Source organism: Pleurodeles waltl, chromosome 6, assembly GCF_031143425.1.
Source record: "Pleurodeles waltl isolate 20211129_DDA chromosome 6, aPleWal1.hap1.20221129, whole genome shotgun sequence".
In the NCBI taxonomy this organism is placed as follows: Eukaryota; Metazoa; Chordata; class Amphibia; order Caudata; family Salamandridae; genus Pleurodeles; species Pleurodeles waltl.
In genome coordinates this window covers 334583972-334606360 of record NC_090445.1, presented here as the reverse complement: position 1 = coordinate 334606360, position 22389 = coordinate 334583972, and the positions used below count along the sequence as shown (strand labels likewise).

The window sequence follows — 22389 nt, the reverse complement described above, 5'->3', positions numbered from 1 at the left end:
GCAGTTGCACCCGTCGCGTATTTCAGTGTCTGCATGGCAGACACTGAAATACTTTGCGGGGCCCTCTTACGGGGGCCCCTGCAGTGCCCATGCCATGGGCACTGCAGGGGCCCCCAGGGGCCCCACGGCACCCCCTACCGCCATCCTGTTCCTGGCGGGAGACCCGCCAGGAACAGGATGGCGGTAGGGGGTGTCAGAATACCCATGGCTGCGGAGCGCGCTCCGCAGCCATGGAGGATTCCCCCGAGCAGCGGAAAGTCGGCGGGAGACCGCTGACTTTCCGCTTCTGACCGCGGCTGAACCGCCGCGGTCAGAATGCTCGTGGGAGCACCGCCAGCCTGTTGGCGGTGCTCCCGTGGTCGGTGGCCCTGGCGGCCACCGGCCGCCAGGGTCAGAATGACCCCCAAAGTATCTGCATGACGAAACTAATGCAAAAGGGGAACTGTCTACTAACGTTTTCTATCGCTTGTTGAGTGAGTATGTTGACACTATGGATGCAAAGGCTTGTTATGTGTATACACAAATTCCTCTTTCAGTCCAAGAGGGAGTTACATATCACAGTTTGCCACTAACCTATGGAATTAGTTGTAGTATGCTACTAACGCGTTTCTATAACCAAGAAGAAGTGCAATATTTTTACTCTAACTATGACCTTGTATTCTCTTATGTGCCTATCGTAGAAGATCTGAATAGTGTAGCTAAATATTATGCCATAAAATTGATTAAAGGGTACTTTGAACCTAGAGTAGCGATCAGTACATCATATGCACACCGCAATAATTTGACATGCTTGCTTACACCCGTAGAGAAAAGCTTTCTAGATCACACTGAAGATAGAAAGAGGGTTTTAAAAGGGAAATTAGAAAAGGGCTTGCAGCAACGATCATTTCTTAAAAATGGTAATTACAATGGGATTAGGGAACAAGGAAAGCTAGCTTTAGATGGGTAGGCTTTGCATAACACGGCCGAAGTCATATTATGACAATGTGTTTGTGGGAACGAGTGAGTGTAAGCATGTGTTTTTCTTTCAAAATAAATGGACCTTGATGCTAAATGGAATGGATCAAGCGATCCCAGGGGTTTACTATATTTGTGGACTTAATGCTTATTACCGTCTTCCAAAGGGATGGTATGGGACATGTTACTTGGGGATAGTTTTCCCAAAGATTTACCAGCTGGAAGATTTAAAGAAATTTACGAAAAGTGATTGTATTACTTCGTACTAGACAAAAGAGAGAAACTGCTGCTGGTGTAATAGGAGACATATTTGGAGCGATAATTCCTTCAGTAGGGATTGTCTTAAACTCCGTAAAGATTCAAAAGTTGTCTACTATTGTGGATAACATGTTGACGAATTTCACAGGGGCTATACTCCTGATGGATACTGAACTGGCTGCGGAGATGGCTATGACTCTTCAAAACAGGCTTGCTTTAGACATTCTTTTAGCGAAGAGAGGCAGAGTCTGTAAGATGCTTAATGAGCGTCACTGCGGTGCCTACATACCTGACAAAAGTAATGAGATTAGAAGTATGCTTACTAACCTAACAAGAGATAGTGCAGATTTGAAGGAACTGAAGGAACCAGGAGTTTGGGAAAAGGTTGGAAAAGGACTTGCTAATGTGGGAAGTTGGTTTAGTAGTCTTTGGCATGGGATATTGGGAAAATTAATACAGGGGATAGTGATTATTCTGGCTTGTTTATTTGGACTATGGTTATCATGCAAAATTAGCAAAAAGATTAAAGCAAAATTGGCAAAACATAAAGCGAGGAGGGAAGAAAAGAAAAGGGAGAAAATGTTCAGAGCAAAATATGAAAAGGCGAAACAAAAGGAAGAAAGTGAGATGAAAGAGATCAAGAAGTGACAAAGTCGTTAAAGGAAGGATTTGTGTGATGACAAGAGTAATCAGAGGAGGGATTGTTGGAGTGTAGCTTTTATAATAACAAATTAACATGGATTGCTTGCAAATTAAGGTACAATGAAGCCACATAGAACACACATTAATATGTTTCTAATGTATGCGTTTGAAATGTGCCCACGGGGAGTGGCCACCAATGTACATGTTGACTAATGATGAATTAATGATATACTAATGTGTGAATTTATACCAGCTTTATGAATCATGTAGTAAGGATTTGCAAATTTAGACACTAGGCCTTAGTTAGCTAGAGTCTGGGCCTAGCTGCCTGGTCTCATATTAAATGTGTTTTTCTAACGTGCATTGTGCTGTCTTCTTAAAGGACATAAAGCTGTACTTTTCCAGAAGCTAGAGATGTGTGTGTAACCGTAGTAAATTCTTTCTCATGAGACCCGACTTGCTCAAGGAGACATTCTTGCTGACTGCAACAGTTCAATTCGCAACAGGTGCAAGGTCGCCTGAACTGGTAAAGACAATGGAGCTACTAACTGAAGCCGTGCGTGTAACTTTTCTTAACTACCATCTCACTCGATGAAGACGTAAATCACAGGAGCCAATGAACTGTATGAGAACTGTCTTAGGTGAAAATTCTAGTAAGGTGACAACTCAACCATTGGACAGAGATAGTGGTGTGCCAGATTTTGCCCAATTGGAAATTAAGGGTTTGTTCAACAGATTTAATATAATGACATGTCACAAGGAGAAATCGTCCACTCTTTTGCCATCCTTTGCCGTTCCTTGAAGCCATTACCTTATCGTTACTCTTAGATCATTACTTTGAGAGACTTTTGCCTTACTTTGAACTATCCTCTTTACCCAACATTTACTTCACCTCCTTAAGAGGGAAGAACTTTCCACCCTTTTTGCTGAGACTTTGCTGTTCTGTCCTGGCTGATGGCGGATCAACTACTGTCCTGAGGACGAAGACTGACTCTGTATGCTGATCCATTACGGAGGGTAACTATATGATAATGAAATTGTAATTATCTGTGTGCCTTTCCTTTCTAGGTACCAACTGCTTTTGACAGGGGCCATAGTTAGATGTTTTTCAAATTTGTGTTACTAAATTGTTTTGCATGAAAACCCAACATGCTGATGCTAATTAGAGGTTAGGCAAGGAGTTCACTAATATGGGGTGCGAATAAACAAATGACAGAATCTTTGCTTTGTTGAATATGGCACTAAGGATACTCTGCTAAATAGATACATGTTAATGCCGTGTTTTGTCCTGATGTTTATAATCTTTGCGTTGCTTAAATCTTACTCAAGTTGCCATATTGTGACATTATTGATGTGTTTCCTGGTTTTGAGAGTAATAAACTTGCTGGTAGAGTGTAACTAAAAGGGAATAAATATCATAACTATTACTAAATTTTGTGTGGTTATTCGTGGCTGAAAGGTCATGGTGAGTTTGGATTCTTATTAATGTCATTAAGTAATTTAATTAATTTACTATTGTGAATACTGATGAGGTTATTGACCTATCGATTGATATGCTGATTAGTTATCTCGTCTTAAGGTGCCTCCAATCAGGGTCAAAAGATTCATTGGCCTAAAACGAGTCCCAGAGTAAGTAAATTACATAGGACAGGACGCGTTATCAGTTCCACCAACAATGTGAATGAATGAAAGATTCTATGCTAAATAATTACTCTCTCACAAGTCCATGCACTGCAGTCATCATCAGTCCAACAGAATATTCCTTACTTGAAGCTCTTTATCCACTGCTTTAGAGACTTCAGTTGCCACTGATTCAAGCCGGTGACGCACAGGTCCGTCGCTGGCAAGAATATGCCCAAGCTCACAGAGGCTCGGAAAAAGCTGTGGAGAAAACATGAAGTGAAAACACATGTCAAGCAATTCTAGGAGACTACAATAGAATTTCTCACTCTGTCTGTAGAAATGTATGCCGGTTGCAAGGCTTTTCATATCACAGAGATTGTACAAAATATTTAGTCTGGTACATTTGAGACAGAAAAAAGCAGAATTACAAAGAAACATTTAAACAAATAATACAAGAATCGCAATGAAAAGTGGAGCAAGGGCAGTGATAGTGAAAGTTTGGTGTTTGTAGGAACGCATGCGTGGGAATACATTAGTGAATGAGTGTGTAACTTTATGTGTGTCTCTACCTACCTCACACCCCCCACTTTCAAAAGGCATTCACCCTCAGTAGCTTCTTCTCAAGAGAAAATGGAAAGAGTGTTTATTTTATTGCAGATTCCAGATTCATTTTTGCCAAATGCTCCCTTCTTTCATCACATTTGCAAGGCCAAACTCCGTAGACACGAGGCTCTGCTCCACAACTGTACATGCCTGGTCAGTGTTCACAGGCAATGGTCTTTTGCTAAAGTAGAAAGGCCTCCCACAACAAAGAGTCTGCTTATGGAGGTATCTACAGTAACGTTAAGGTCAGTAATAAAATGAGACCCACAAAATAAATAGGACATCATGGATGGTCCACTGTAAAAGCACCCAGAATTTTCATGTGGCAGTAGAGTCTTTGCAGGTGACAGTTTTCAGCACACCTGTAGAATCTTTTGTGCCTGTACGTCAAACAGGAGATTGCCTTAATACAATCCTAGAAGACACCTTTTGGGGGCTATGATCAGTCTAATTCTTCTTATTATTATTATTCTTAAAAGATGGTTTTAAAGATCCAAGGAACTGGTAGATAAATTGGAAGGTCACCCATGTATATCATTATTTTCTCAAGTCATCTCCAAATTACGACCTACCCATTTTCACAACAGTATGATGCATGCCCACCTGTGAAAATGTGCGTATCGGTGGAAAATATCCAGAAGCCTTTGAGTAACCTTAAATATGACATGGTGGAAGAAAAGCGCCATAACTTACAGATGCTTCCTACCTGCACACATGCCTGTCAACAAGTGATATTAGGGTGAGAGTTATTAGTGTGGGGGTAATATTGTCTTGACTTCAAAAACATCTGGAGATGGTCCTGTTTGTCCTGCATATATTTATTTCTCTTCCTGTAGGTCATCATGATTGTCCTGCCAGATCCTGCTTTTCTTCATTATCTTCCCTAAGTAGTAGATACTCAACAAAGGTATTCTGGCCAGAATTTTGATCTCTAGGACCTTTAGACTTCATGAAGTATATAAAATGTTGATTATCCATTTGCCTTTAATGACACTGTACAATTCCAATAGAGATACAGTTATCAAGGAGGGGGATTAGTAGTTCTGAGTTACGCCGACTAGTATAGGCTCGGTGGCAATATTCATTGTTTATACTATTAGGGCAATACCCTTGTGCCCACAACTATGAAATATATTTAAGCAAGGTAGAGTAAGCAATTCTCAATAATAATAATAAACATGGTTTAATATTCCTTGAGTAAAATAGGGGTCAGAGATTATGTCCTAATCATCACATATTTTAATGCAGTTGAAAACAACTCCTGTAAATCTCCAACTAATAACACTTAAAGAGCCATGAAAAAACCCACACTTGCACGCCACTGAGGGGCAAAACAAGTGTTGGCTGATCAAAGTCCCCTGCTATCTCACAACTAAATAGAGCCTTTAATTTGTTTTCAACGTCATTCAAAAAACATATGTGACGATTGTTATGTGTTAGACTTTTCATCCTTGGCGTGGTCTCCCTTAACTTTTTGCCTCTGTCCCCCAGATTGTTGATGTATGCGGGGCTCTGATTTTACTGTTTTTCTTAATCTGGGCACTTTACCACTGCTAACCGGTGCTAAAGTGCAAGTGCTCCTTTACAAAATGTGTATGTAATTGACTTATCCATGATTGGCATATTTGATTTACTAGTAAGTCCCTAGTAAAGTGCACTATAAGGGCCAGGGCCTGTAAATCAACTGCTACTAGTGGGCCTCCAGCACTGGTTGTGCCACCCACATAAGTAGCTCTGTAATCATGTCTCAGACCTGCCAATGCAGTGTCTGTGTGGGCAGTTTTAACTGTGAATTCGACTTGGCAAGTGTACCCCCTTGCCAGGCCTAAACCTTCCCTTTTCTTACATGTAGGGAACCACTAAGGTAGGCCCTAGGTAGTCCCAAGGGCAGGGTGCAGTGTATGGTTAAGATAGGACATATAATAATGTGTTTTATATGTCCTGACAGTGAAATCTTGCTAAATTCGTTTTTCACTGTTGCAAGGCCTGTCCCTCTCATAGGTTAACATGAGGGCTACCTTTAAATCTGATTAAAGTGTAGATTCCCTTTGGGAGTGGATGGACATGTGGAGTTTGGGGTCTCTGAGCTCACAATTTAAAAATACATCTTTTAGTAAAGTTGATTTTAAGATTGTGTATTTGAAAATGCCACTTTTAGAAAGTGAGCATTTTCTTGCTTATACCATTTCTGTGACTCTGCCTGTTTGTGGATTCCCTGTCTGGGTCAGTTTGACAGTTGCGGGGGTGGTTGCACCTCACGCTAGACAGTGACACAAAGGGAGCTGGGGTGTAGCCTGTGTTTCCTGATGAGCCATCTGTGCTAGGAGGGAGGGGAGGAGTGGTCACTTACACCTGATAGGGCTGTGCCTGCCCTCACACAATGCAGTCTCCAACCCCCTGGTGAGTGTCTGGGACCTGGCTTGGGCAAGGCAGAATTTCACATTCAGAGGAGACTTTACTTTGAAGTAGGCCTACTTCAAAGGAGAAATTGGGTATAAGAAGGGCACCAAAAACCACAGCCTTTAGAACACTTCTGGAAACCAAGAGGAACCTCTGCCTGGAGGAGAGCTGAAGAACTGAGGAAGAAGAGCTGCCCTGCCTGTGACTGTGCTTTGTGGAGCTATCCTGCAGTTGCTGCTTCTGCCAGAGTAAGAGGGCAAGGAATGGACTTTGTGTGCCTTCCATCTTGAGAAGACATCTCCAGGGGCTTGATTTAGAGCTTGCCTCCTGTTGTTTGAAGTCTCAGGGACAGCAAAGTCTTCTGTCTGCCAGCACCTGGAGTCTCTGGAGAAACTCCTACTCTACCCTGTGGTGCCCATCCAGTTCCTGGGACCCCTGAAAGGAGAAGCTGGCAGCCTAAGAGGAGGAAATCCACGCTGTAGGAGGCTGGCCTGGCTTGTGGTGGGTACCAGAGGTACTTACAGCTTGTGCCAGGTCCAGTTATCCCTTATTAGTGTAGAAGAGGTGCTTCTAGCAGCTTAGGCTGATAGAAGGTAGCTATGGCAAAGCAACTTAGGCTGAACTAGGAGACATGCAAAGCTCCTTCTATACCACTTATATCATATGCACAATATCATAAGAAAACACAATACACAGAGTTACTGAAAATAAAGGTACTTTATTTTTATGACAATATGCCAAAAGTATCTCAGTGAGTACCCTCAGTATGAGGATAAGTCATACACACAAGATATATGTACACAAACCAAAATTAGGTAAGTAATAGCAAGAAAAGTAATGCAAACAGTGTAGAATTACAATAGATTGCAATAGGAGCACATAGGTATAGGGGCAACACAAACCATATACTCCAAAAGTGGAATGCGAACCACGAATGGACCCCAAACCTATGTGAGCTTGTAGAGGGTCGCTGGGACTGTAAGAAACCAGTGAGGGTTAGAAAAATAGCCCACCCCAAGACCCTGAAAAGTAGGTGTAAAGTGCACCTATTACGCCCAGGGAGCACCGAAGTCGTGATAGGGGGATTCTGCAGGAAGAACAAACACCAGCAATGCAACAACAGTGGATTTCCGGACCTGAGTACCTGTAAGACAAGGGGACCAAGTCCAATAGTCGCGACAGTGTCGGGAGTGGGCAGGAGCCCAGGAAATGCCAGCTGAGGGTGCAAGGAAGCTGCCACTGGTTGGAAGAAGATTCAAGTTCTGCAAGAAAGAAGAGGACTAGGGACTTCTCCTTTGGAAGACGGATGTCCTACGTCGCGAGGAAGCTTGCAGAGGTGTTCCCACGCAGAAAGACCACAAACAAGCCTTGCTAGCTGCAAGGGTCGCGGTACAGGTTTTTGGGTGCTGCTGTGGCCCAAGAGGAACCAGGATGTTGCCCCTTAGAGGAGGAGACAGAGGGGGCGCCCAGCAACTCAGGGAGCCCTCACAGAAGCAGGCAGCAGCCGCAGAAGTACCTGAATAGGCACTTAGAAGAAAAGTGAACTGGAGTCCACGCGAAGTCACAAAAGGGAGTCCCACGACGCCGGAGGACAACTCAGAAGGTTGTGTACTGCAGGAAGGAGTGCCGGGGACCCAGGCTTGGCTGTGCACGAAGGAAATCCTGGAAGAGTGCACAGGAGCCGGAGCAGCTGCAAATCACGCGGTACCCAGCAATGCAGTCTAGCGTGGGGAGGCAAGGACTTACCTCCACCAAACTTGGACTGAAGAGTCACTGGACTGTGGGAGTCACTTTGACAGAGTTGCTGAGTTCCAGGGACCACACTCGTCAGGATGAGAGGGGACCCAGAGGACCAGTGTTTCAGTCTTTTGGTGCCTGCATTAGCAGGGTGAAGATTCCTTCGACCCACGGGAGATTTCTTCGGAGCTTCTGGTGCAGGGTGAAGGCAAGCTACCCCCAGAGCATGCACCACCTGGAAACAGTCGAGAAAGCCTGCAGGATGAGGCGCTACAATGTTGCTAGTAGTTGTCTTGCTACTTTGTTTCGGTTTTGTTTCGGTTTTGCATGCGTCCTGAGCAGTCAGCAGTCGATCCTTTGGTAGAAGGTGAAGAAGGAGATGCAGAGGAACTCTGGTGAGCTCTTGCATTCGTTATCTGAAGAATTCCCCAAAGCAGAGACCCTAAATAGCCAGAAAAGGAGGTTTGGCTACCAGGTTAGGAGGATTGGCTACCAAGAGAGGTAAGAGCCTATCAGAAGGAGCCTCTGAGGCCCCCTGCTGGCACTGGCCACTCAGAGCAGTCCAGTGTGCCCCCAACACCTCTGTTTCCAAGATGGCAGAGGTCTGGGACACACTGGAGGGGCTCTGAGTGGTAACTCCCCTTTCCTTTGTCCAGTTTCGCAACAGAGCTGGGCTGGGGGATCCCTGAACCGGTGTAGACTGGCTTATGCAGAGATGGGCACCATCTGTGCCCATCAAAGCATTTCCAGAGGCTGGGGGAGGCTACTCCTCCCCAGCCTTCACACCTATTTCCAAAGGGAGAGGGTTTAACACCCTCTCTCAGAGGAAATCCTTGGTTCTGCCTTACTGGGCCAGGGCTGCCTGGACCCCAGGAGGGCAGAAACCTGCCTGAGGGGTTGGCAGCAGCTGCAGTGGAGACCCCGGAAAGGCAGTTTGGCAGTACCCGGGTACTGTGCTAGAGACCCGGGGGATCATGGAATTGTTCCCCCAATACCAGGATGGTATTGGGGGGACAATTCCATGATCTTAGACATGTTACATGGCCATGTTCGGAGTTACAATTGTGACGCTATACATAGGTAGTGACCTATGTATAGTGCACATGTGTAATGGTGTCCCTGCACTCACAAAGTCTGGGGAATTTGCCCTGAACGGTGTGGGGGCAGCTTGGCTTGTGCCAGGGTGCCCACACACTAAGAAACTTTGCACCCAACCTTCACTAGGTGGAGGTTAGACATATAGGTGACTTGTAAGTTACTTAAGTGCAGTGGTAAATGGCTGTGAAATAACGTGGATGTTATTTCACTCAGGCTGCACTGGCAGGCCTGTGTAAGAATTGTCAGAGCTCCCTATGGGTGGCAAAAGAAATGCTGCAGCCCATAGGGATCTCCTGGAACCCCAATACCCTGGGTACCTCAGTACCATATACTAGGGAATTATATGGGTGTACCAGTATGCCAATGTGAATTGGTAAATTTAGACACTAGCCTGTTAGTGACAAATTTGGAAAGCAGAGAGAGCATAACCACTGAGGTTCTGGTTAGCAGAGCCTCAGCGAGACAGTTAAGCATCACACAGGGAACACATATAGGCCACAAACTTATGAGCACTGGGGTCCTGGCTAGCAGGGTCCCAGTGAGACAGTGAAAGCACCCTGACATATACTCACAAACAGGCCAAAAGTGGGGGTAACAAGGTTAGAAAGAGGCTACTTTCTCACACATGCACACAGCGCCGTGCAGGGAAAAGATTGACGCAACTCCTATCTGTGGCTGAAGAAATGACGCACGCCAGGCTCTGCGGCTGAAAATCTATGCTCGCCGGAAATGCGACCAAAGAATCGACGCACAGAGCTGAAGAAACGACGTGCAACATCTCTGACGGAGACCAAAACCCGCGCTGCGTGTTTTTTTAATCATCGTGTGGCTGGATTTCAGACACAAGTACCGCTGGGCGTGTAAAAACAACGCAAGGCCTGCCCGGACCGAGAGTGCTGACCGGATCGACGCATCGCTCTCCTGCAGAGAGAAGAAACAACGCACCCGACCCAACGAAAGGAGAAATGGCGCAAGGTCTTGCTCGTGAGAGAAATTGACGCATTGCAAGCCCGTTTTGACGCACACTCCCCCGTGCTGGGTTATTTTGACGCACCCAAGGTACTTTTTCATGCTAACAGTGTTAGTGTGTGTTTTAAACTAAATAAAGACTCTTTTTGCTTTTAACTGATAACTTGACTTGTGTATTGTGGATTTTTGTCGTTTTGGTCTTGTTTTGTTTAGATAAATATTTCCTATTTTTCTAAACCTGTGTTGTGTCATTTTGTAGTGTTTTCATTAAGTTACTGTGTGTGTTGGTACAAATACTTTTCACCTAACACCCTGAAGTTAAGCCTACTGCTCTGCCAAGCTACCAAGCGGGTAAGCAGGGATTAGCTGAGGGTGATTCTCTTTCACCCTGACTAGAGTGAGGGTCCTTGCTTGAACAGGGGGTAACCTGATTGTCAAACAAAGACCCCATTTCTAACAGTATGTAATCTCTGACCGCTGTTTTCTCTTCCTAGATTTTAGAACAGTCTTCTAGAAAACACAAGCAAAGTTTGAAATCAACTGTTTTTCTAAAGCCTTGAAAAAGCATCCCTAGTATATGTCTAGAGCTGAAACCACTTGCCTCTCTTCTTCTCACTCTTAGACAATTATTCTGTCATTTTGTTGTAAGTATTGTTGGTTATTCATGTTTGATGTGATTGGTTGTTTCTGTGGAGACCACCACTACCCCTACAGTGGTTCAGCTGTATATAAACATCCTAAATACATAAAAAATGTCATTCTTTCATGAGTTTTCCCACTACTGGATAGACATTTACCAACAACAGCACCACAGTAACTGTAACACACAGCAGAAGTGTGGTCTGCATTTGAAAATAGAGGACAATGCATTTAACCATAACAAAAGATAAACATGTTTGCTTAGGCATCACAAGTCCAAATGCACTTTTTAGAACTACAAAATGCAAAGCTCAGTCTTCTTGCTCCTTCCAGTAATGGGGGTTAAACTAAACCAATATTCAACTAGTACATTTTACAGAATGTATAAGTAAAGTGCTGACTGAATCCTCTAGGGACTCTAGACCAGCCCCGTTTCTTATCTGGAATAGAGACATTACTAAATATTTCTTCTTGAGGCTTTCTTATATCTAAAATTTCCCCTGATGTTTCCTTTTAAAATAAAGGATTAAACACGCCTTTGCAATGCAGCGGGCCTCTCCTTTGCTCGAGTTAGAGCTATTAGCGTTCTAAACTCCTAACCGGACTTTTCTTGCAACATAAATTGTAAGAAAAAAAAACAAGCAATGTGTAAAATCCAGCGCAATCGCGCTACGTGGAAAATAAAAAAATAAAGTAGTGCAGAAACCAGGATGAAAACATGGAGCCTTGTATGTTTTTAGTAGTTGGCAGGTGTGCTTGAGGAGGGCTAAACACCAGAAAAGGCATGACGTATGCATGTTTTTCACTAACGAAATCAAGCAGATTTTAAAAGGCAAGCCTACAAACCCTTGAAAGTGACAGGTGTGACATGGGTGCGGATAAAAGCCCAAAGAGAGTTTACAACAGAGGACGGAGCTCTTTGTGCGCTCAACCCTAAAAAGTCAGCTATGTTACTAAATGTTGATGCCACATAAAGTGTTACAGAATAGTCCCTAAGATAGTAAAACGTGTGTAAAGTGTTTAAATGGGAGTAACAAAAGAGAATCTCAGTCCAAAAACCTTGCCTGCGGCATTCTAAAATAGTCCCCAACAGTACTGCGAGCTTCCAACCTACAACCATCAGCAAATGCTCCTCACATACCTACTACCACAGTCAGCCATAAAACAACAGCATGACTTGACTGTCTCCAAAAAGCACCTGCTGTAAAGTACCAAAACCATCCTAACTAGAACCTACAAGGCCAGCCAATCATGTAGCCAGTGCCAGACAATTTTTATACACAGACCAGAAAGGCAGTTATCTATGGTACTCCATTCTGGTAGGGGGTGCAGCTGAAAACATCTTAAACAGGTACTCTGCAGTGTTTTACAAAAAGACTCGAGTGGCATGTATGGAAAATTAGATGCTGAAATGATGTGCCAAGCCCAGGGCACCAAAATACATTTAGGATAGATGCCCCTGCCCCACTGAAAAATAATGCTCATTATTCTGGTGATAAAAGGCGGGTGGTAAAAACACATACTTATTCAAAAATACAATAAGTGCTTCGACGAAAGGCATAAGTCAAGCGTGTACGAAAGCACCCCAAACCCTTTTTAAGCGCACAGGGCCAGGTGTATCATTTTATCCAATAGCGATTACCTAATTGCGATTTTTTGCGAATCGCAATTAAGTATTCGCTATTGCAATGTATGAAACTTCTGCGATTCGCAAGGGCTCGCAAATGGACCTACCTCATCAATATTTATGAGGTAGGTCACAATTTACGAGCCATTGCGAATGGCTAGAATCACAGGGATGGTAGCCTGCTGGGCTCTGTGATTGATTTTCAATAAAGCAATTTTTGTTTTTCTTTTTTTAAAGGAAAACGAAATGTGTTTAAAAATGAAAAGGTTTCTTTTCATTTTTTAAGAGTAGGCAGTGGTTCGTGGGACCACTACCACTGCCTGCTCTTAAAAAACGTTTTTGCATACATTCACAAAGGGGACCCCTTCCCCTTTGCGAATGGGTTACCACCTACTTCAGTAGGTGGTAACTGCGATTGTTTTGCGACCGCATTCACGGTCAAAAAGCAATCATACATACCCCTGCGATTTGCTACCAGGAAGGGACGCCCTTGACACGCCCCTACCTAATACCGAATCAGTATGTAGTCGCAAATCCAATTAGCGATTCATAACACGTTACCGAATCGCAAATTGGACTCATTACATACCAAAACCGTTGGGCCGTTTGCGATGGCAAAAATGTTTGATACATCTGGCCCAAAATTTGTTCCTCTTTCCCAAGGTCGAAGGAGGCTGAGCAATATCACATTATGCCCCAGCACTGCAGCTGTTTGTAAGTAATCTGGCCCCGGGATGCTTTTACACTACGCTCCAATGGTAGCAACTCCTTTATTTGTGAGAGTCCTAGTCTGTGTTTATCCTTGAATATGTTAACTGAGAAGTATCACAGAACTTCACATCATTAACCTTTCTTTAGTCTAATGAAGGGCAAACATGCATCGCTTTTGTGCTTGGAAGTTGGATAAAGTACACCAACACAAAACAAACATGCATTTGAGAGCATTTCAGACTGTCTGAAAATACACCCAGCACATTTTGTGTACTCTCTCAATCCTCCTTAAAATGTAATCCCAAATTCCATACACCTGAATGAAAATAATGTATTTTAAGCTATTTCCTAGCTCAATTACTCTTTTTATATGTGGAAATCATGCGTGTGGTATGCAAAAAGTAAAATAACTCAAAAAGTTATCCTTACACTTTACGCTAATTTGTTGTGTGTGTAATATAAGCACCTTCTATTTTAACTGAGGAATATTACCACGGAATGACATTACTTGTCGTGACATCATTTCCCGTGATGTCACTATAAATTGTATATGCCAATTACTTTCCCCTCTATTTTTCTTAAGAGTTGTGCTCTGCATAGAGGTATCAGTGGCAAGACCTATGGTGGAGAATAGTTCTATCCAATGTCTATACTACTCCCAGTACGGAGGTGCACAGTGTGGAACATGACTGACGCTGCACTGATCAGTTGTTACACTGATTCTAGTTACTTTAACTGTGGCATTAGAGATTTTGAATAGAGGACGGCACATGACCAGCAAAAGAATTGAGGTATCCTACGATTTAACAAGAACCCCCTGTGAAATTAATGGACACCAACAAAAAATGGCATTAGAAACCAGTTTCACTGAAACCGTTATCATGCAAAAGATCGCCACCGATAAGCTTGGTGTGAACATAAACTGCACGCTGTTCTATCATGCGTGGAGCTCTCACAGCTGACGAAATACAGGAACGGAGTGAGATTACCAAGCAACTAGCGCGCAAAACCCACTGTGCCCCTGCCCACCTGGAACCGGCAGGGCCAGTCTATTATCTTCCTACTTTTGCTTGCAGCAGGTAAGCAGGCGTTGCACAGAGCAGCCTAAACAGGCTGCTGTGGCCCACGCCACTAGCCTTGTAAAGTTAAGGCCATTCACCGCCAATGCCTTACCTGTGGACCCCATGTATCCTCCTCCCAGCCTAGCACTCAAAACACAAGCATTTACAGTGCAATGGGTCTCGCATTTTCTCGGGTTAGAGCTATTAGCATTGTAAACTCCTAATCAGACTTTTCTTGCCACATAAATTGAAAATGAAAAGTAAAACAGTTTCACATACCTAACCGGACTTTACTTGCCATTTAAACTGAAAAGTCAACGTTTCACAAGTGCGAGCCGATGGCCGCCATCAGCACAAAGCAGACAGAAAAAAGGAAATAAAGGTTCGCTCGCAGTAAAACCTATCGGCAAAAGTGCAATTATCTATGTAACCAGCAAAAGTTCAATTACCTATGTAACAGGATCGATGTCATGCAAAGTGCTCAACTATTGCCCAGTGAGATCGCACTGCGAATTAAAGAGTAAAAATAGCCCAGACACCAGATGGAAAACATAGAGCCTCGTGTGTTTTCAGTAGTTGGTCAGTGCACTTGAGGAGGACTAAACACTGAAAAAGGCATGACTTATGCATGCCCTTCACTAATGAAAGGAAGCGGATTTTATAAGACAAGCCCACAAACCAATGAAAGTGACTCACGTGACATGGGTGTGGTTTGAAGCTCAAAGAGAGATTACAACAGGGGAAGGAGCGCTTTGCACTCCCCCCTGAAAAGACTGTCTCCGCCCGATTTTTAGTCTAAACTAATTTTGATAGCTCAGCAGAATGATAATCAAAGGAGACAAAATAATAGTCTGCATTTTCAATAGACACCTTTTACAAATGTTTTTGGAAAAGCGCTTTCTCTGACTGTCCTATTCAGTGATCCATTGCACAAGTGTAGACATTCCATATTTCTTGATGTTAATTAAGTTATGAACAACTGATTATGGAAAATTTAAACGAAAGAAATTTATGGAGATCACAATTCATATGAAAATGTAGGTAATGGGAAAAAGGCCACATTTACTTACTGCACGTGAATTTTTTGCATCTTTCATGAGTTGTCTGGCATATAGGACATCATCTTGGACAGACTCCACAGGACAACTTCTCAGGGCTCGTATTTCCTCCTGCACTTTCACATACAGCCGGTCCATCATCTGCCAAAAATAAAGCCACAGCTAAGTTAGATTGAGGATGAAAGGGGACACCAAATGTATGGCTTACTTGGAAGGGTGTTTTTTGGAATAGAGTCACAGATATGAGGATGCTGAACTAATGGACACTATGAGAGTAGTAACATATGTTGACAAGTTAAAAATGGGAGATTAACATAAAAGGGTGAATTAGGCAAAGGGGAAAGTATTACTTGTTCAGCACTGCTGGTGACAATCCCTTGGTGAAGTCGAAAAACTTGCTGTTGGGAGAACGTCTGTGAATGATTGTTTCTGAGTAGGCTCCATTGAATCTACAAAGCAAAAATAATTATTTGCATTATCTAGGGAATTTTATTTTTTTGCAGGAAATAAAGATACATGCGCATATTAGTAATTATGTCTTATGCTAATACATCTGAAGCTCATTTCATACAATACAGGTACTTAAATTAAGGGTGGGAGCAAGGAAGTAAGTTATAAAGAAGTAGTATGAAATGTAGGATTGTAATGAACTTACAAATCCAGTGAGTACACAAATAGACATTTCAACCTCACACAGTCTGTGCAAGTCTCCACCGTCCTTTTTAATGACAAGATTCAAACTATTTATCAATCGTTCAAAAATGTTACATCAAAGTTGCCAGAAATTTTGCAAAAAGAATGAGGAATCATTATATTTGTTACCTGAGTTGCCTCTATTTACTCCAATGGAGGTCCTTAACTCTTTGAATTTAGTCAAGTTTAACTTATGATCCCTGTTCAGCTGCTGTTTTTCACCACAGTGCTTTATCGGTCAAGACAACAATTTGCAATCTGAATAACTCCACTTCCTTTCAGGAATGGTTCTAGTAAAATGGAAACAGGCCTGTGTTTCACCACTGTTAAAGAAAACCTTGTTAGAAACAGCACTCCAAGGCAATTTCTGTTCATTCTCACTACTACTGTTCTGTTCGAAAGCAGCGGAAACAATAGTTAACAGTTATCTGAGAATGCACTGCAGAAACCAGCACAGGCAGGATTCAGAGCTTTTCAAGGGACTGAAGTAGCACTACTAGCAGTTCAAGATTAGCTAAGGATTATCTTGGACTAGGTTGGAGAGGCTGCTCTGATTTCACTTGACCTGTTGTCAACTTTTGATGTGGTCTGCCACTGGATTGTAGTGGACTTTCTGCAGCAGGTATCAAAGGTCATGTATTAAAGAACAAGTAAGTTACCTTTAATAATGCCTTGTATGGCAGACTCCATTTCGCCGCAGATTCCTTACCTTAGAATATCCCCCAGGCATCATGCTGGGTCTGAAAACCTTTTATGAGCAGTCCTCTTGTGCGCCAGTAGTTGCTGTTGTTTGGCCCAAGTGGCATTGTCGGAAGTGCTGTGCTTGGTGCTGATAAAGGTGGCACACAAGCGCGTTGACCTCAGTTTTGTGATTATTTTTCACGCCATAAGCATGGAGCATACAGGGGTATTGAACCAGTGTATCAGATTCAGGTCCTCAAGGACCTCTTAAGATGGAAATCACAGTTCGCAGAACAGAGATGATGAGAGGATCGGTAAGGAATCTGAGGCTACATAGAGTCTCTACCAGATTAGATATTACCAAAGTTAAGTAACTTGCTTATGTGATAGAAACTTCTTCTAGCCAAAGATTCCTTACCTTAGAATAGATACCAAAGCAATGTCTCCCCAGAGGTGGGTCTGTGGAACGTTTATACTAAAAAGTCCTGGAGGCACGAACAGGTGAAATGGCCATCACGTCAGACCTGACTGTCTAGACAGTAGTGTTTCACAAATGTATGCAGCAATGCCACCATACCTGCCGGACAGACTTACAGGACTTTGCAAGCTAACAAAGTGGTCAAAGACTTGGCTCTTGTGGAAAGAGCTCTCAAGCCCAAGCCCTTAGGAGCGTTGTTTTTTCTGGCCAGTGCGTAGCAGATGTTAATGCAGAGGACAATCCACCTGGAGATAGTTCCCTTATGCACTGCTTGGTATTTTATTGCTCCAGTAAATTTCACAGAGTTGATTGCCCACCTGAATGACTTTAGTACAATCAATGTATTATGATAACAGTCTTTTTAATTCCAGGAGGTAGAGACTCTCCTCTTGTTTGGAAGGGTGAGGTAGACAAAATAAGTCAGCAGAATGCTGTCCTGTCTGACCTGAAAAGGTGTCACAACCTTGGGTAAGAAAGAGGCATATGTTATAAGAACCAGTTTGTCCAGGAAGAAGGTAGTATACAGAGGGTTCCCTAGGAGCTCACTAACTCACTAACCCTCCTGGGAGATGTATTACCCATTAGAAAGTCTGCCTTGATGGTGAGTAGTGGAAGAGGGCAGCTGTGCATGGACTTAAAAGGTGAGCACATTAGAAACGTAAGAACTAAATTTACGTCCCATTGGGGCATAAATTTAGGTGTGGGCGGAAACGCTTTGCAAACCTTTCAGCAAGTGTTCCTTGAACAGGGATAATTGGTCCAGCAACCGCAAGAACACTGGGATGGCTGAAAGGTATACATTTAACTGTGCCCAAAGTAAGACCTTGACGGGTGAGGGACAAAGCAAACAAAAGAACAACAGTCATGGGTGCAGACAGAGGAACCATGGATTTTCAGCACACCAAGCCACAAATCTGTCCCATCAGCAGGTGCTTACATTCTTGGTGGCCTGGCTGCTAAGATGATATCACATACTTCAGGGGGCAGACAGAAAATTCTCAGCTGTCGCCATTCAGTCTCCATGCATGCAAGTGTAGTGTGCCGGTTTGGGTGTAGAAATATGCGCTGTTGCTGATACAAGAGATCCTGATCGGAGGACCGAGACTCATGCTCATGCTACATGACTTCAGTTTGGTCATTCAAGATATTCTTGAGAACTCTGGGCAGAAGTGGTATCGGTGGGAAGACATACAGGAGTCTTAACCGATATAAGCCTCTGAGCGAGAGGCATCTTGGGAACTTCAACATACAGAGGTGCTGAATCTACACGTTCTAGTGGTCGCGAATAGGTCTAACCAAAGGTCTCCCCAATCTCTGAAAGGCCTTGGAAAGCCTCCGGGTGAAGACGCCACTTGATCTGCAAGGCATTATCGGCTGACTTTGTCTGCCCTGATGTCTAGAGATCCACGCCAGGTGGTGAGGACCACAGCCTGGAAGATGTCCGGACATTCCAGGCATATCCAGTGATGCAGAGCCTCCCCGGCACAGGACACTAGGTATCCAGGGCGTTAGGGTTCCAAGGGATCCCTATGGGCTGTAGCACATATATTGCCACCCATAGGGAGCCCATGTAAAGGCTTCTGCAGGACTGCCATTGCAGCATACATGAAAAGGTGCATGCACCCTTTCACTGCCATTTACACTGCACCAGGTCACTTATAATTCACCTTTATAACATGCCCTCCAGCCCTGAGGGCATGGTGCAAAGTACCTGTGTGTGTCAGGGCACCCCTGCAATAGCAGTGGTGCCCCCACCACCTCCAGGACCATTTTCCCGGACTTCGTGAGTGCGGAGATGCCAGTTTACGCGTGTACTGGACATAGGTCACTTCCTATGTCCAACTACATAATGGTAACTCCGAACATAGGCAATGTTTGGTATCAAACATATAGGAATCATACCCCCAAGCATTGGTTGTATGATCCCATGCAATATGGTGCTCCTCAGAGGACCCCAGTACTGCCATTACACCCTTCGGAGGTTTCCAGGCAGCCCCAGCTGCTGCCACCTCACAGACAGGTTTCTGCCCTCCTGTTGCTTGAAAGGCTCAAGCCCCGGAAGGCAGAACAAAGGATTTCCTTTGGGAGAGGGGTGTTACACCCTCTCCCTTTGGAAATAGGTGTTACAGGCTTGGGAGGGATAGCCTCCTCAAGCCACTGGGAATGCTTTAAAGGGTACATTTGGTGCTCTCCTTGCATAATCCAGTCAACACCAGGTCAGGGACCCCCAGTTCCTACTCTGCCGTGAAACTGGACAAAGGAAAGGGGAGTGACCACTCCCCTGTCCATCACCACCCGAAGGGTGGTGTTCAAAGCTCCTCCAGAGGGTCCCTTGGTTTTTGCCATCTTGGATTCCAAGTTGGCAGGGAACTCTGGGAGCACCTGAGTGGCCAGTGCCAGCAGGTGACATTAGAGCCCTCCCCTGATAGGTGCTTACCTGGTTAGCTGACTAATCCCCCTTTCAGGGCTATTTAGGGTCTCTCCTTTGGGTGGTTCTTCAGATTCAGATTGCAAGACTCCAGCAGGAATACTCTGCATCCTCCACTTCAACTTCTCACCAAAGAAACTGCATCTGTACCCTCCAGGAACTCTACAAACTGCAACAAAGAAGCAAGACGCCTTCTGCAACATTGTATCTTCAGCTCTTGCAAGCAACTGCAACTGTTTCCCGGTCGTGCATCCTTTGAGGACAGCCCGTCTTCAGCCTGCACCAGAAGAGCGAAGGAATCTCCCTTGGGGTGAAGGAGGCACTCCCCTGCTTCAGCAGGCACCTACTGCAACAACGACCGGGTGGTGGACTGAAGTGGTCCTGATGGCCCTGACGTCCTACTGTCCAACTTTGGTGGAGGTAAGAGCTTGCCTCCCACTTAAGACATTACCCCCATGCACTGTGTGTTTTGCACATGCCAAGGCTTGTTGGCATCCTTCCATGAAGTTCTTTGTGCATCTTGCAGCTCCAACCCCCAGCTCTCTATCATGTGATGCACAGCTTCCTGAGTGGGTCTCCTGCGGTGTGGGAGCATTTGTCATGGTGCTGCGTGGGCCGCCTTTTGCACCTTCCTTTGTCCCTGTGCTGTGGGACTCCTGTGCATGCTGCCTGGTTTTCTGTGGGCTCTCTGAATTGCTGAGAGCCCCTTTCGACTTCCCCTCATGGGTAGAGTCCACCTGGTCCTTCCTGGTCCCAGGCAACGTCATTTTCCGCTAACCGCAAGCTTTGTGTGTGCCAAGGCTTGTTGGCAGACTCCAGCGACGCAAACCAGACTGCAATCCTCCATCTGGGGTGGGGCATCACTTGCACCAACCATGAACCCGACTCTGTCTTCTTGGGTGCAATACTGACTGTTCTTCTTCACTGGTGGTTCGTCTTTTGCACCTTTATCCAGGTTAGCAGAGGCTCCTGTTCTCCCTGGACTCTTCTGTGCTTCTTGGACTTGGTCCCCTTCTTCCACAGGTCTTCAGGTCCAGGAATCCACTGTTGGTGTCTTGCAGTCTCTTCCGGTTCTTGCATAATCTTCTTTCTCATTTGTTCTGGGTAAGTTACTGTGTTTTACTCCTGCTTTCCTGGGCACTGGGGTGGGTTCTAGTACTTACCTTTGGGGTTTTCTAATACTCCCAGCTCCCCTCTTCACACTACACTTGCCTAGGTGGGAACCAACATTACCATTCCACTTTCTTAGTATATGGTTTGTGTTCCCCCTCAGCCCATTTCTAACTATTGTGATTTTCACTAATTGCACTGTTTTCTAACTGTTTTTACACCTGTTTTTGCACACCAGTGTACATAATTTGCGTGTTACTTACCTCTTAAGGGAATATAGTCTCTATGGTATTTTTGGCATTTGTGTCACCGAAATTAAAGTACCTTTATTTTTGTAACACTGAGTATTTTCTTTCATGTGTGTGAGTACTGTGTGGCTACGGTGGTATTGCATGTGCTTTGCAGGTCTCCTAGATAAGTCTTGGTTGCTCATCCACAGCTACCTCTAGAGAGCCTGGCTTCTAGACACTGCCTACATTTCACTAATAAGGGATAACTGGACCTGGTATAAGGTGTAAGCACCATAGGTACCCACTACAAACCAGGCCATCCTCCTACAACAGTCAGTCATCGAAGTAGGGAAGACTGCCCCCCTAACCTCCGCAGATGAGTTGTGACCACCACCTTCACCTTCATGAATGGGGTACCAGTAAGACCAAAGGGAAGCACAGCAAACTGGAAATGCTCCTTACCCATCATGAACCGCAGATAATATCTGTAGACTGGCAGAATGGGGAAATGGAAGTATGTGTCCTGTAAGTCCAGCACTACCATCCAGACTCCGGGATCAAGAGCAGACAGGACCTGAGCCAAGGTGAGCATTTTGATTTTGTCCTTTTTCAGGAAGCAGTTCAGAGGATGTAGGTCTACTAAAGGATGAAAGCTTCCATTCTTCTTCGGCACCAGAAAGTAGCAGGAATTGCAACAACAGCCTACTTCTGATGCCAATACCCTTTCAATGGCTCCCTTGACCAAGGGAGCCACCACTTCCTGGTGGAGTAAGGGGATGTGGTCCTCCGTCAGCTTGTTGCAAGTGGATTGCATGGGTGGAGGGGTAGTCACAAAGGGGAGGGACAATCTGGAGAACCCAGTGGTTGGAAGTTATCGATCCCCAGAGGTGCAGGTGATGAAATATTTTGCCTCCCACTCGATGTCCATGACGGTCGGAGCTCTAACTAAAGAGGCTGTGACTGCCAGAGTTGAGGTGGACTGACCCGACCTCTGGCTACCTGACCTACAAGGTATGTGGGTACCATGTTCTCAGCCATGTAAGGGCTGGGTAGACTGTGGGCTGTGGTGGCTGGGTGAGTAGAAACAAGGGTTGGAAACCCGTCTGTGGCCATGAAAGGAGCAAAATACGGTTTAGGGTTGATGAGAGGCCATGGAAAGGCCGAAGAACTTGGCTTCAGCTCTGATGTCTTTGAAGCACTCCAGTGATGAGTCTGCCTTAACTCAGAAGGAACAGGAACCATTGAAGGGCATGCCCATTAGCGAGGTCAGGACATCCCCTAAACCACAGCCTCAACCACGTGTGGCACCTAAGGGCCACCGAAGATGAAACTGCTCTGCCTAGTGAGTCAGTCGATCCAGCCCACAGTATACGGTGAGCCTAGCTG

The 22389-nt window shown here is 44.6% G+C and overlaps 1 protein-coding gene across 1 annotated transcript in view; it reads right to left on the bottom strand.

Moving 5' to 3' along the window:
- CARMIL3 (capping protein regulator and myosin 1 linker 3) overlaps positions 1 to 22389 on the bottom strand; it is a 1220401-nt gene that overhangs the window by 474452 nt on the left and 723560 nt on the right. Inside the window, exons 24-26 of the mRNA XM_069238205.1 lie at positions 15734 to 15832; positions 15396 to 15524; positions 3625 to 3738 (exon numbers count right to left, since the gene is read on the bottom strand). Coding sequence (XP_069094306.1) covers positions 3625 to 3738; positions 15396 to 15524; positions 15734 to 15832 — 342 coding nt within the window. The remainder of the gene's footprint in view (positions 1 to 3624; positions 3739 to 15395; positions 15525 to 15733; positions 15833 to 22389) is intronic.